Source organism: Etheostoma spectabile, chromosome 16 (assembly GCF_008692095.1).
Source record: "Etheostoma spectabile isolate EspeVRDwgs_2016 chromosome 16, UIUC_Espe_1.0, whole genome shotgun sequence".
NCBI lineage: Eukaryota > Metazoa > Chordata > Actinopteri > Perciformes > Percidae > Etheostoma > Etheostoma spectabile.
The window spans coordinates 12,672,111-12,687,219 of record NC_045748.1 but is presented as its reverse complement, the minus strand read 5'-3'; the positions used below and the strand labels follow the sequence as shown (position 1 = coordinate 12,687,219).

Here is a 15,109-nt window from a genome sequence, read left to right as displayed (position 1 = left end):
AACAGATAGGTTGTGTAGCCAGACAATAGATTTAATTAATGTGACCACACACACACAAGCCTCCCTCTCTTTCCTGTTCCAAATGTGTTGTGCACACGCCAACTCTGCTGACAAGTGTCCACTTTTGATCTGCATTAAACCACCCCTACACCAACACACCCCCCACGAACACCAACAAAATGTACAGTATCAGCATATACAGTGTCAAGTGTAGAGTACATGGTTAAAGTTTACAATTACAGCATAGGTGTTCACCTCTAGGTGGGGATGGAAGAGTACTAGAATATTTGACTCAAGTAAAATTACAAAATAGTACCTACAACTACATTAACATGTCAACATAAACACATCACACCACAGAGCCCCTATGTCCAAACCAACATATTAGATTCCCGTTATAGATGGCACTGGCAACCTCTGCATACAACAGATTATCAATTTACGTTCCACAGCAGCCTTTATCACTGTAAAAGACTGACAATAAAAAAGAGCTATGGACACCACTGTGGGTGCAAAAAGCATTACTTAATTAATCTTATTTATACTCTGTATTGATCCCCAATAGGGACATTACAATTCACACTCTGTTTGTTACAACACACACAGACCTTAAATACACACATACACGCTCAGGTCCTATACATGCACTAATACTACAGAAATTAAATAACCTGCCACTTCTTATAGAATCAACAGCAGATAAAAAAAATCACAGAGATGACAATATAAACTCCACACCTGCTGCACCCATAGCAAAAACACAGAGCAGAGTTGCACAGTTTTTACGTCACTTGTGGTGAACTCACAACTTTTTCAGAAGCCTCAGTCTGGACAGAAAGTAAGCTATAAAAGTTATTGTTGTACTCACCTGTCTGAACCCCATTCTCTGAGCTTTGAGCTCCGGGCGAAGTCCTCAATAACCTGCTCAGGTTCAACTTGCTCGTTCAATCTCGACGCATAACAAAAGCAGTCCAGCCAGCCTCTCTGTCCCGCTTTGTCCCACTCTGTCCCGCTGACCTCCTAGACGTTTTCTAACTTTTCGAGCTAAATGAGTCTCTGCAGTCCCAACTGTGATAGAGACATGTTCACATACCTCACTAAAGGTGACAGTTCAGGCTTTAAGATCCATCTTCATGTTTAGCATTTAGCATGTTAGCTAACGTCAGCACGCAGAAACGTGGGTGCATTTGATTTGCGTCACACAGCGTGATCACCGGGCCGTCGATTATGATAGACTGTTATGATAAACCCCTTTCTTTCATGTATGGACCATTAAAAATATAAACAGGTTAACGGTAGGACTCTGTCTAGAATGCTACAGCTACAGTATCAGGTCTTAAGTGTCAAGTGTAGAGTACACGATTAAAGTTTACGATTACAGCATAGGTGTTCACTTCCACTGGGGATGTACTAGAACATTTTACTCAAGTAAAAAAAACTGTTACTTTAAAGACATTTTACTTAAGTAAAATTACGAAATAGTACCTAACAAGTATATTAACATGTCAACGTTTAGCGTGTCATGTTTAGCAGTTAGCATGTTAGCTAACGTCAGACACAGCCGACACTTGTCGAACACGCAAAAACGTGTGTGCGTTTGATTTGCGTCACACAGCGTGATCCCCGGGTCGTCAACGAATTAATCCCATAGACTGTTAAACCCCTTTCTTTCACGGTCTGTGATGAAACCTTGGCTTCATTACACGCGGGGTGACCTTTTAGCACCCAGTGGAACGTGCGCAGGGTGCGTCATGCGGCGAAGGTTCGAATCCGACCTGCGGCCCTTTGCTGCGTGTCTCCTGTCTCCCCCCCTTCATTCTCCAGCTGTTCTTTAAAGGTAATACAGCCCCCCCCCCCCCCCCGAAAAAAAACCCCATTAGTTACATATATTCGATACAATGCATAACCAATAATGACATTATATATATATATATATATATATATATATATATTTTTATATTTCTTGGTACTGTTAAAAAAACAGTAATGAGAGTGCAAGTTGTTACTTCACCCTCACTTCCACAATGTGTGCTTGTTGTGTAGCCTAAAATGTGAAATACAAACAGGATGATCAGTCCATACTGTTAAAAAAAGACCTCTACATAAATCTCAAGTTTGGACAGCCATTCCAACTGTCTCTTCTCAGCAGTGTCAAACTAAGGGTGAGTTTCTTCCTCTGCCTGATTGGTCAAAGGAAATGCACGATGACCCATTTCAGATACGGGTGTCTAACCTGTTTAATCTGCTCTGGCCTAAATATCTGGTGTACGGAGCATCACTAACTTCAGCCCTCTAGGCTGATCACAAGGCAGAGGCTGGGAATCTATGCCTCTGACTAACAGTAAATGACCCTTGAAAGCTTTAAATGCCGGTTCTTCTTTGTGCATGGGCGGATGGAGGTGTGGACTGACCTTGTTTTCACCTATTTTAATTAGCAAGTGTTCATCTGGGGCCAGCTATGTGCTATTAACTGCTGCCTCCTCTGATGTCCGGAAGAGCATTATCAAAGGAAAGCAGATTGAAAGACTGACATTAAAGAGCTCCCGGCTCAATGAACAGAAAGGGATATTCATAATGTATGCATTCAGATGAGCCAACATGAAGCCAGTTTATTTTAACTAGGGCCTTACATTCCTCTTGGTAATAATAATCTTGTTAATTGCTGTAATCTGGGAACATAGACATAGCGAAAGCATTAGGCAGACGATCATACAGGTTTTAAACACACCCATACATTAGCCAAACTTATTCAGAAGACGAATGAGGACTAACGGTAAAATTGTGACAGCCTGCAATAATAAAATAAATGTGATCATAACTCAACCCCTGTTTTTATTGAATAACTCCCCCACAAAACTAAGCTCGCTGTGTGTTTAAGTCTTGTAGGTTAGTTACATTAACATATCCTATAGCTTAAAACCCACCTATTCATTATCAATCACCCCATACTTAAACCGCCTCAAACGTGCACGCACCAAACATGGACACATGACGGTCCTCTTTAATTTAGAGGGACAAAGAAGGAAAATGAGGGTTGTATTGAGAAGCAGGTGGGTGGGTTGAACTAATGAGTGTGCCTATTGTTTAGGATTACCAAGCCGTCATGGTGCAGGATCACAGTGAACTGCTCATCCCCATGCTCTCATGAAAGGCATCAGATGCATGTCACACACTCCTCAAGTGCTGACAGGTACAGGCCTTTGGCATGTCTCAGTGAGCCTTGAAGACGTACCACACCCCCACCCCCCAACCTCCACCCCAGTGCAAAACCACTCAGCCAGCCATGAAAAGGAGGCATTTAAAAATGGCCACTCTCTGTCAAGACACTATTAGAAAAACATCTCTCACTCTCTTCCTTTGTGAACTCTTTGAGCTGATGCTATGCTTTTATGTCCAAACCACACACACATGATTAAACACATTTTTTCTCTTTATAGAATAGAATAGAATATAATAGAATGCCTTTATTGTCATTATACACAAGTACACGGTACTTGTGCAACGAGATTAAAGCAATCCCTTTGCAGTGTTGACACAAAAAAAAAAAAATATAAGAATATAACAGTATAAAATATCAAAAAATATAAAGTCAAAGATATAAAGTGTAGTGACTTTCACATACAAGCTAACGCACACATGCTTCTGAAATGCTGTTGTGCCAACATCATCACAGGAACAACTGATGACACTGATGACAGAATGAATAAATTCAGCAGGGCAGACAGGATGGCAGGCGGTGAACACAAGTCATGAAAAATGATACACCGTTCATGGCAGCACAACCTCCAGCAGGTGGTATGACAGATGCAGCATGCATTCATGTAGTGTTTTAAAACGTATTTCTTCTTATTCCCTATTTAAAAAAGAAAAGACAAAGTAGTTTGCAAGCTCATTGCTAATAGATACAAACAAGTGTAGACGAGTGAAAGGAGATAAGGATAGAAGTAGAAGAAATGCAGTGTTGACATGGTCATGGATCCTTTTTGTATTGATTTGTGAAGCTATTGGAAGTCCATGGATTATCAATATGACATATCCTGAGCAATCAATTACGAAGCAATCATCAATATAAAACACTTCCTCAACCAGAGGAAAAAATGTTTTGCTTGTGATTGTGATTTGTGATTGTTGTTGTGCAGTGACAACTCCAACCTCATATTATATGTAGATTCAGATGTAACACAGATGTAGCACATGTGTCACATATCTGCCACATCTCAGGTACCTGAATTTATGTCCTCTGAGAATTACTGTATATAGGCAACTGGAAATTTGCAAAACAATCCCATAATAACAATGTTGGCAAGCCTATTAATGTTGTGTTCACGCCACATGGAAGGAACTAATTAGCTATTTTCCAGCTTAAAAAACCAACATCCAAGTCGTAACTCTGACCGACCAATGGAGGTTTTTTTCCCCAAGCTCTGATATATCCAGCTTGGTTTTACATAATATGGAAATGTCTGAAAGGAAACAAACATGGATGGCTTGCATCAACCAAAGTTAACCATCAAGATTAATAAATCCTTATTTAACCCTTTTTGTAGCTTATTACTAAAAAAAACATTCTTAATCTTCAGCCTCCAAGTAGCCTATCTGACCTGCATACCATCGCTTCGTGGCTGTGACATTGAAGCTGTCAAATGTCTAAACGCTGTAATTAGCATTTATTTTGGGGTAAACAGCATTGCACTTGGCATTGACACAGCTGCAGGAAATGACTGTGACTTTAAAGGTACGCGACTAGTGAGACCAATTAAATCCAGGGTTAAAAGTAAAGATCAGAGGATATGTCTCTTGAAAAGTTGCTTCAAAAGTAACACTTTGCAAAGAGTGCTCAGACTGCACAGACATGTTATAAAGATTGTTAAATTTGGCATAATTAGTTCCACCAAATTTACTAATAGAAAGCATTGAAAGTCAAACAATTTACAGTAAATTGTTACAGTCATTGTAGATTTTCTCCTCTAGCTGCAGTTGTGAGCAGTCTGTATATACTGTATATATTGAGTGTGGCCTGTCACTATATTTCACCCCAAGAGAAATCTAATAACCTGTATATACTGTATGCTGTAGATTGTTCAGGTTTCTCATAAAAGCATTTCTCACTGGGATATGCTTTAATGGCTGTTATTTATTTGGGCCGGGCAGGTTTATTCTGTGCGCCTACAGAAATCATTACACTTCCCCTTGGGAAAGGCTAAAGCAATGTGTGTTTCACTCTGGCAGATGACTCAGCGATAATGTTTCCCCTGTATCGGTTTTTCCTTTGGAGTTGTTGGTTACCTTCCACAGGGGTCATTAAAAAACAACTAGGGAGACAAGCAAAGGCCACATACAGTGCTGGGGTTTCTTTACTGTGTAATGAAGAAGGAATTACTTCTGATTATTGAATCCACACAGACTGAAGCAAAGGGAGAGACTCACTAAAGAGCTATCAAGTATTTAACACTATTTCAGTTCTAATGTAGGGCGTGTGAGGTTTACTGAAAGAAAACTTCACATAAGGATATTTACACATTAGGCTCCACCGTTGACAGACTGGAAATAGATCCTAATCAGTACTTTGCAAAGTTATTAGGAAAGGAAACGCCTTTGTGATGGTTTCAGGGATCAGAGAACTTCAGCTGAACTACAAATACCCATTTACATCTTAGTACGAACACATGTGCCTGTATGTACAATACCACCTGTCAAACACAAAACACAGCCTATATACATAAACAAACTCTGTGGCAGGCATACAAAAAAAGCTTGTGCTATAGTAAAATGGGCTCTTCCCATCTTTCCATACCACTCTCTCATCTCTTTTTGTCATACACAAACACAAACATTATCTCTTCAAACAGTTGTTTGGTGCCTTTGACAGGTTACCTTCAACCAGCACAAGAAAACTTTGATTATGGACAAATAAATTGTCCATTCAAATCATGACCTGCTGCTCACTGAAGTATACACAGAGTTTTAAAAGTGATTAGGTTAGGGCTTAAAAAGAGGTAATGGAAGAGAGCCTAATCTTCATTTCAACAGCAAGAATAATGAGCATAATGGATCACCAAGTGCTCATATAAGTGATGGAAATACATTAAAACATAAAGAAGACAATAAAAATCCATATAAAATAATTTGAGAGTTATTGTATGGTATAATATAAAATAAAAGTAGAATATTAGCCAAATTAATTAAAGCTATAGTGTGGTTACAGTGCATAAATAGCCCCAAATGTAATAAAGCAGTGGTAAACAGAAAAAACATTGATTTAGAAGAGGTTAGAATTAAATCTCCCACAAGCTTGTTCCAGATTTGTGGTGCAAGACTGTTTTGCTATATTTCATTTTAACCCTTAGAAGCAAGGCAGTCCTAGATAACCTGAGAGACCTCGAGGATTATCAAAACCAAAGGAGAGCAGAGAAGTATTTTATAATCAATACTTTGAGATACAAAGAAGAAGTCATAAGAAAGTAAACAAGAAAGTATGAATAGCATTTGAGAACATATACAATGTTTGCATAATTTAAATTAAACAAAATGCAGCTACAGAGTACCAAATATATCAGCAGTAATCTGAATGAGATGGTGATGTCAGATTGCTGTCAAGGCCTGGCAAATCACTACAGTAGTTTGCCACAGATTTGGTGTTTTCCAATTTTTGAAGTAGTAGAGGCATGCCGAATATGAACAGAAGATACCCAAAAATAGACCCCTGAGGAACTCCATATTTTTACTAGTAGACTGTCATGTACGAAGGATTTTAATAGATTTATGTTAAGTTAGTTCAAAGTAGGTTCATTTGCACTACTGTCCTGGAGTTCTCAATATAAATGTTTGAATCTCCAAGAAATATACATAATAGACAGGAGTTATTGAAAGACATCAAAACGTTGGAACATGTTGATGGCCTGATGGTTATTTATTAAAAGAGAAAGCTATGCAGATGATGCATTCTATCCAAATGGCATCTGCTTGTACTAGTAAGAACGGATTTCCTCCCTCTGCTCTTATTTACTCTACCTTATTCATTATGGCACTGACACGCTAACCTGACGGCAAAAAAAGAGCCTCTGAACACACAGAAGCGATGTCGAATGCCGATGGAAGCTGATTGGACAAACGGGTCACGTGGGTATGGTTTCACCTGGAAATTCCAAGCCAGACTGCCATGGAGTGTTGTTCAGAACACAATCTAATTTTTTACCAAAATAGTTCTCCAAAACCTGTTTCTGAAAACATTTTAAGCAAGAAAAAGGCCATGCAGTTGCTGAATCTGTCTTCCATTTCATATAAACATAGGTCAGTTTAAAAAGATTTTCGTCAAATTTTGAGAGACTCTAGTCCCGATCATCACGCTCGTCATTTCTGGGTTAGCACTCCAACAATCAGATTGGTCATTTGAGTCCGACTGCCGACAGTGCCCGCCTTCCGACCGAGCATGTCAGGTTGGCCAAAATGAATTAAATGGTTAGTGTGTCAGGAACTTTAGACTAAAGTTGGGATGGGTTGATTAAAAAGGAATAATGTCTAATCAAGTTTGAGCTAAATGATAAAAACAATAAATGGTAATTAAAGCATGAATTACACACGATTTCCCCTCATTTAATAAGGCAACATTTAATAAACTGGAAAACAGACTGAGGTTTGAGGCTGACAAGGAACGGAGTGGGCGTTTTTATGCAGCACCTCTGAAATAATATGCGCATATTGGGTGTAGAGCAGGGACCCTGTTGAACTCAGGCATCTGCTCTTCTGTCAAAGAGATAAAGAGCAACCGAGATACAGGTGGAGCATATGATATACATTGTTGCTGTCATGGAAAGCCAGGAAGCCCAAATTGAGGTATATCCGTTTTTATTTTTAGCCTTCATTTGAGATACAGGCTATGACTGGTGGCAATCTTTATACCCACAACAGGTCTTGTAGGTGGAATAAGACATTTTAAAGAATGCAATGACCCAAAAATGTGGTGACAACAATATTGCGTTCATTCAGTGGTGATGTAGCTTTTGTGATTGCAATTCAGAGGTGCAGTCTGACAGGAAATTGATATTCATGCACCTGGTCTACCACCTGCCAATGCTGGCAACTGAACATCTGTTGACACTGTTGGAGAGATGCTTCACATTCAGACCAGAGCTATAAAACTGAAGCGATACTTGTACCCGATCTGAACATTGTGTTTGCGTTTCAACCAGTCTGCTTTTTTATTGTATTGACACATTCACTAAGCCCCATTTATATCATAAGGAAAAACAGCGCATTGTTTCAAGTTCAATAAAAGTAATTTTATCCACATGGTCATATCTGAGTACACAACAAGGATGCATTAAAACATACCTGTTTACACAGGTACACTTCTATGTACAGTACAATACAACCCTTCACAAAGCACTGTAAAACTCTTTTCTACTGTAATAAATTAATAAATGCACAAACATACTGTATATACATGCTACTAAGATCCCATCAAAAATACTGCCACTGTATTATTGTCCCATTTAGAAACTACAACATTAATTCAATCAATTTCATCTTTTACGGTGTTTGTAAAAACATCAAGAGACACCTAAAGCATTGGCACTGGTACAAATGCCAATAAGAGATAATATGTAAATATATTCAAGTGTAATAGTTTAGCATTAAGCATGACAATATCAATAAGGCAACTTCCCAATTGTTCTTGATGCTTGCAAAGAATTTCAGGACATTTTCCACCCGTTGCAGCTTGTATAAAGCAAAGATGGTAGTTTTGTAAAGTAATGACAGAAAAACAACAACAACAACAACAACAACAATAGATTGGGGGTCTACAGTCATGCTTGCAGCTCTGTGAGGCTGTGGTAAGGCACAGTGGTGCTTTGGGTTGAACGCTAATAACTAACGTGCACGCAATGTCAATGCTAACATGATTTTTTGCATTTATAATATTTACCGTGGTCACCATCTTACTTTTAGACTGTTAGCATGGTAACATTTGCTGATTAGCATTAAGCACAAAGTACAGTTGAGTCTGATGGGACTGTTATTAGTGTTTATTTGGCCACGAACCAAAGTATTAGATTAATTAAAGGTTTGACTTGAAGATGGTGCTATATGAAAAGTTTAGGGATCACCAAAGTTATTGGGATCACTAAAATCATTAGGATGTATCCTCCGGGGACCGTGAATGCAAAATGTTATGGCAATGAACCAAAGTAGTAAACCGACTGACCAGCATTACATTTTCTAGAGCTATGCTGCTTGTGGCAACAACAACAAAAAAAATCACACTGAAAGAAAAAAAAATGTAGTCAGAAATGTGTGAAGACTCCTTTCACTTTTTACAGGAAGAGTTGTGTTAACTCCGGCTTTTGCGGATGAATGTCTACACACTGATAAAACTGATGTATCAACACAGATGCAACATCTCTCTTCAAACCACATCTATGCTTACTTTTCTTAACAAGAAAAACACGCTATAGATAAAAAGAAATTAATGATGGCTATAGACAGTGGTCTAAAAAAAGCATGACTGATGCTGTCACACCTCATGTTTCAACTCTGTGCTTCGGGTTATGTACATAAACAGAGCCTGTCTTATAAATGAAAGAGGGGCAGTTTGCTCCATGGCAAGACAATCACCCGCTAGAGGGAAACAGCCAGCTTCTACTGGGTATACGCTTTTTCTTCTCTTTTGTGGTAAATTTAACATATATGGCATTCAGGCACAAGATATGAGTAACCTGAGAAAGGCAGCAAGGGAGGGTCAGTAAGAAGCAGAGACGGAAAAAGAGAAGTAGGAGTAGCTGCAGGGACCCAGTCAATGAAGACCAGGAGCGCGCGCACACACACACACACACACACACACACTAAAGAGTACACCTAGTGGTGCCTCAAGCTAAGGTGCATGACACGTGAGATTGAGTCTGAAACAACCTTCTTTATCTCTGTGTCTCTCCGTAGTTCCAGTAAATTTACAATTACAAAAAGACCACAAAAGAGCTTTCAAATATATAAAAGAAAAACATAACAAAAGACTGTTAAAGAGAGAAATGCTTTTTGAAGCAAACCCTGGATCCAATTCTGATGCTTCATGAATGTCTTTTTTTCAAGTGCTGGGTTGGCTGTTTAGAGTCTGAAATGTCTCAACATTCAGAGGTACACAATGGTTTCCTCACTGCCCTCCTCCCCTCCGCTGTCAGTCTCCAAGGAAACCAGTGCACTGAGGTCCAGCTGAGGGTCACAGGGATGTGGGAGCACCGGATATGGGTTAACTCCACTTGCTGTTGATGACCAGGTCTCGCCAATGTAGCTGTGACTGTCAAGATCTGAGAGCGGAAAAAAACTATCATTACACTGTAGTATGTAGAAGAAATGCAGCTACTGATACTGATAATGCATTGGCCAAATCAATCATTTACTAACCACAGATAAATAATCACCAGGATGGGGGCATGTACCACTTGTTTAATGAGCTCAGTCTAATTGTTTAGCCCACTCATCTAATCACTAACTGCATATAGATCAACCACAGCTAATGTTGCTCAACCTCCTGTGCCGGAGCATGAGACTGAAAATGAAAACCGACATTTTCAAGCTATCTATCATCCCCTCTTCTACTAAGGTGTCACTTTTATCATTATCAACATAATCCATTGTCATGGTTGGGATTCAATGACACCCGCCTCCTCACGCTTGGCGGTTAACAAGAAGAGATGAGGAAACAAGGAAGGATAAAGAAATATCTTTGTGAGAGCAGCCTTCAAGCAGATAGCAAGAATTCAAACCATTGAGTTGGCAGACATAAGGCCTGCTGAAGTGTCTGTGAGTGACATATTACATCCCCCGGCATCCAGGTAGATCTCTTCAAAGGATCAATAGCATTATTATTTAATTAAAAGAGATCTGAAAGAGAATGTTTTTTTTGTTTTGTTTTTTAAATCTGGGGAATCTAGTTGAGAATGTGTGTGCGCTTACATTTGTGTGCGGATGGTGGGTGCTGTCTAGCATTTGGGCAGGTGTGCTGTCATGGTAACAGATGGCGTGAACTATAAATCGCCTCATTGTGTCCCTGTAGGAAAGTGTCTCCGTTTGATTAATTATATAAGAGTCTGTTAGAGTAGCACTGTTAGCCACCATATAGGCTGCACCTCTGATAGATGAGATCATCAGTGTGCAGCCAGATGATAATGAACACTCAATACCTTCTTTGCCCATGACGTAATATGATTTTAGCATTATTAATGCAGACATAACGCAGACAGCAAATGTGTGCTATTTAAAGGATGCAGTGAAAAATATCAGTGTTTAAGGGCAGCAGAAGCTTTTGAGAAAATCTCAGTCTAGTATGGTAACCCTACTGTACCAGTCGGCTCGGGTTGTTAGAATCTGGAAAATTGTGGGTTGCCAACATCATTAGATGCTATGTAAATCACTGCTGTATACAGGAAAAGTTTGTCTATGATACCTCCACTTTAAATTTGAAGCCATGTGGAAAACGCTACAGGACACAGCTAGTACAAAACTAAAAAAAAAAAAAAAAAGATATCAGTCAAAGGGAGTCTTTGAGCCATATGCAATCAATGTAATAAACATACGGCACTAAAATATCCCCTCGCTGGGAGATTCCATCAAATTTGATCAACTATCAACCCTCTGGAGGAACAACAGCAGTTCTATTTCATTCTATTCTAATTGCGATGTCAGTATTAAGCAAAATGATCATTGGTATCATTTAACCATTGCGGTGCAGCCGAATGCTTTGTTAGAAAGTCACAGATCAGGTTTATGCATCATGCCGCATATTTTACAAGGTGTGAATCCATCCACGTACTTTAAAGAGCACCAGTTTCATCTCTCTTTTCTTGATCAGCCAACTCACCATGCTCTCATCCTTTGTGTGAAAAGGTGAGAGACACAAACCCGACACGACTCATCAGATGAAATTCCATTCAACTGGTTCCCCGAGATTACATTGTGCAGGAACAAAATATGGAATTCTACTGAACAAAAAAAGGGTGTGCATTTAAATACATGGCGTGCATGGTAAGGAATCTTCCCATGTTCAGGTGAGGATGAGAATTGAGCTCAAGTTTTGATCCATGTGACTGACAACACAATGGATAATTTGCATTTGAAAGAGATTTTCTTTTCTTTTCACATGATAGAAAAGAGATACCAGGTTCCTCCACATACCAGGCAGAGCGTGTACCAGTATGAGGAAGTGGGGGATCCACTAAGGAATGCATTGTGGGTAAATGTCAGCTGGAACGCACCCTGCGTTGTAGGTTGCAGTAAAGTATTCACACCCGGCTTGTTAGCCAGTGACTCAGGTTTCATTGGGGCTTGTGTATGCTCAATAACGAGGAAAGGTTAATAAGCTGATCAATGAGGAAGATATTGTGCTGCTTAAAATTGCTGGTAAACAACACCGGAAACTCTCCATCAGCTGCATGTAACACTGACCCCACTTTTTACAAGGGCTGAGGAACAAGACAGGTGACCTGTAATTTCCCCCCGCCTGCCGTGAATATTAGAATAAACGTGTTCATGAATGGATTAGGAACAGGGACGGGCAAACGTGAATATGTAGCTGACAGCTCGTGAATGAAACGCAGATTAATGCATGTCTGCATATCTCATTTTCCTTCTCGCACCTCCCTCCCTTCTCCTGGTGCGATGAAAAGTCATGCTGTAATGACTTTTGTAAAGATTTTTTTTTTTTCGATCGATGTCCCAATCAGTCCGCCATCGCCTGTGAACTGTGATTCACATGCTGTTGTCTAACCTGCCAGTAGATAGATAGAGGAACCATTGATTTTCTTTTCCTCTGGCTGGTGAGGGGCCCCCCCGCTCGCTGCTGCTGTGCAGGTGGAGGTGGTGGGGCAGTTTCTTTGTCAGGAGTCACTGATTAACTCAGCAGAAGGACAGAAAAAGCCTCACCAGAGATAGAGCGTGTGTGTACAGTACGCTCTCACATACATGAGGCGGAGGATTTGTTTACATTCTCACAGCAAGCAGATTTCTCATCTATGTTGAGCAGCAGAGACAGAATGATAATGGCCCACTGCTGTCCAACACCAGAGCTGTGTAACATCACAGCCATAGCCCATACAGGATATTAAACATAACCAGTAATGAAACATTTGTAATGGAGTTACTTGATGCATACATGAGTGGATTTTTCTATCCCAACTTACTTCTCTTCACAGATGGTATTTGAAAGCAAACAAACCGCTTTAAAAAAATCCGTTCTTCCTCATTAATATGTAAATGAATGTAGTTAGGTGCTCAATAATGGGATCAGCTCTTTTAGTTTCTACCTTTCATTGCTCTAAAAGTTATAGTGTCTACAGTAGAGCGGCAACAATTAGTCAATCAATCGATTCGTTGATTGTCAGAAATACAATTGTGATAATCAATTAAGTTATTTTTCAAGTGAAAAGCTATTGTCTATTTCTTTATTAATTTGCTAATTTCCTTTGTTCGTATTTCAGTGTTTCCCAACCTGAGGGCGGAGAATCCTTAAAAAGGGTCAAAAGTCAAATCTAAGTTCTTCACAAAATGCTTAATAGAATCGTTCAGTCTAACAATGCGAGACTTAAGGATCGTCTGATAGTCTTAATTAGCTTTGTTTCAACTTATTTAGCAACGGCTTGAATGTAACAGACGTTCATTAATATCAAAACGTTACGCACTAAAGCTTTAAAGAAGAAAAGCTAAAAGCTAAAAGAGAAAGTGAAAGAAGACGTGCGAAACCTGAGTCACACTCGTTCGGGCTTTCAACAGATGGAGACAATTACGAGATTTTAAATGATATGAAACCCTCCCCGAATTAGCCCTCAGGCATGTCTATTTCATTCATGAAATAACATTACAAAGGGCGATGTGGTTGGACGTCAGTAGCAGTCATTAAATTGCGTCCTCTTTCCATTTATCGGGGACGTTTTATTCACATACACATTGATGAAACCATCCCACATTGCATGTATTATAGTGTCAGAAGACAACAAAATACAGTAATATGAGTCCTCATAAGCCCCTAGGCACCATTTGATTTGTGTTTTGCTTTAAACCTTCTCTCTATGACAGATTATAAAAACCCTAACTTCTTACCACTGGCTGTTTGCTGCAGCCCCAGCCTCCCTGCAGGGCTGCACAGGTATCCCGTCCCCATCATCCATCCCTGGGAGTCCGAGTGTTGACTGTGGGGAGCCTTAGCAATGGAGGCATGTCTGCTGTTGGATCTTGCCAGCAGGGTGTTGAGACAATTGTGCGCGTTGGGGTCATTTCTTTTGTGGTTGACGTGGCGATTGTTGACGCTGGTGCCGGCGAAAGCTGCCTCATTCACAAACACAGAGCCGTTACCGGCGTGGACGCTGGACTGACTTGGTGTCGAGTCCTGGGGGAGAGAGAGAGTAAATGTTCAGCAACCCAGTTCAGCAACAGAGCTGAAAGGTGAAAATCAAGAACACTGTGACAGACATTCAGTGACATTCAATGAAAAGTGACGATTGGATAGTTTCTACACCTATGAAACCATTTAACGATGCACTGATGCATTTGTATTAGGGCTCAGGAAATACATTTTATAATTTAACGTGAAAAACCTATGAAAGGCTTTGTTAACAGACTCAAATAGTTAATAGATCTGGAGATCAATTTCTCAGGAACTGTAATTAAAAACAATCACAAGGCTGACTCAACCAAAATCAATTTTGCCACTCACCTCAAGTGGTATCTGATATAATAGAGATAACTTTGATTTCATTGCACAGATTAGATTTTAGATATCCATCTCTAAGATTCTCCACCCCTCCCAAAAAAAAAATACAATGGATGTGAAGAGAATTCACTTCTGTGATGCTCACAGTATTGTAAACTTACTAAGTCTGGTTAATATACAGACTTCATGGCGAAGCATTTTTGAATGGACTATTTATTTGGTTTAAAGCGGTTGCCGTACCTGCGTGTTCTGTGGATTGTGTTCAGTAATGGAGATGCTATTTCTGAAAAGTCAATCTGCTGCAGAATCTTTCTAAATGTCACTTCTTTGAGCACCACAAACAAATCACCATTGTATTGGCATGGAGGAAAACCTCTCAGAGATGGATAACTCAAACCCTGGCGAAATAGA

General features: G+C 39.7%; 1 protein-coding gene and 1 long non-coding RNA gene across 6 annotated transcripts in view; both read right to left on the bottom strand.

Annotated features, from left to right (window-relative positions):
* The window catches only part of LOC116704695 (uncharacterized), a 14,272-nt gene extending 13,659 nt beyond the window's left edge, over nucleotides 1–613 (bottom strand). The window contains exon 1 of the long non-coding RNA XR_004335758.1: nucleotides 526–613. This is a non-coding gene — a long non-coding RNA (uncharacterized LOC116704695). The remainder of the gene's footprint in view (nucleotides 1–525) is intronic.
* A 7,585-nt stretch (nucleotides 614–8,198) lies between these two features.
* The window catches only part of arhgef28a (Rho guanine nucleotide exchange factor (GEF) 28a), a 48,885-nt gene continuing 41,974 nt past the window's right edge, over nucleotides 8,199–15,109 (bottom strand). For all 5 annotated transcript variants that reach the window (XM_032539635.1, XM_032539636.1, XM_032539638.1 and 2 more), the window contains 2 exons: nucleotides 14,089–14,374; nucleotides 8,199–10,301 (listed from right to left, as the gene is read on the bottom strand). In XM_032539635.1, the coding sequence (XP_032395526.1) occupies nucleotides 10,126–10,301; nucleotides 14,089–14,374 (462 nt within the window). In that variant the 3' untranslated portion in view covers nucleotides 8,199–10,125. The remainder of the gene's footprint in view (nucleotides 10,302–14,088; nucleotides 14,375–15,109) is intronic.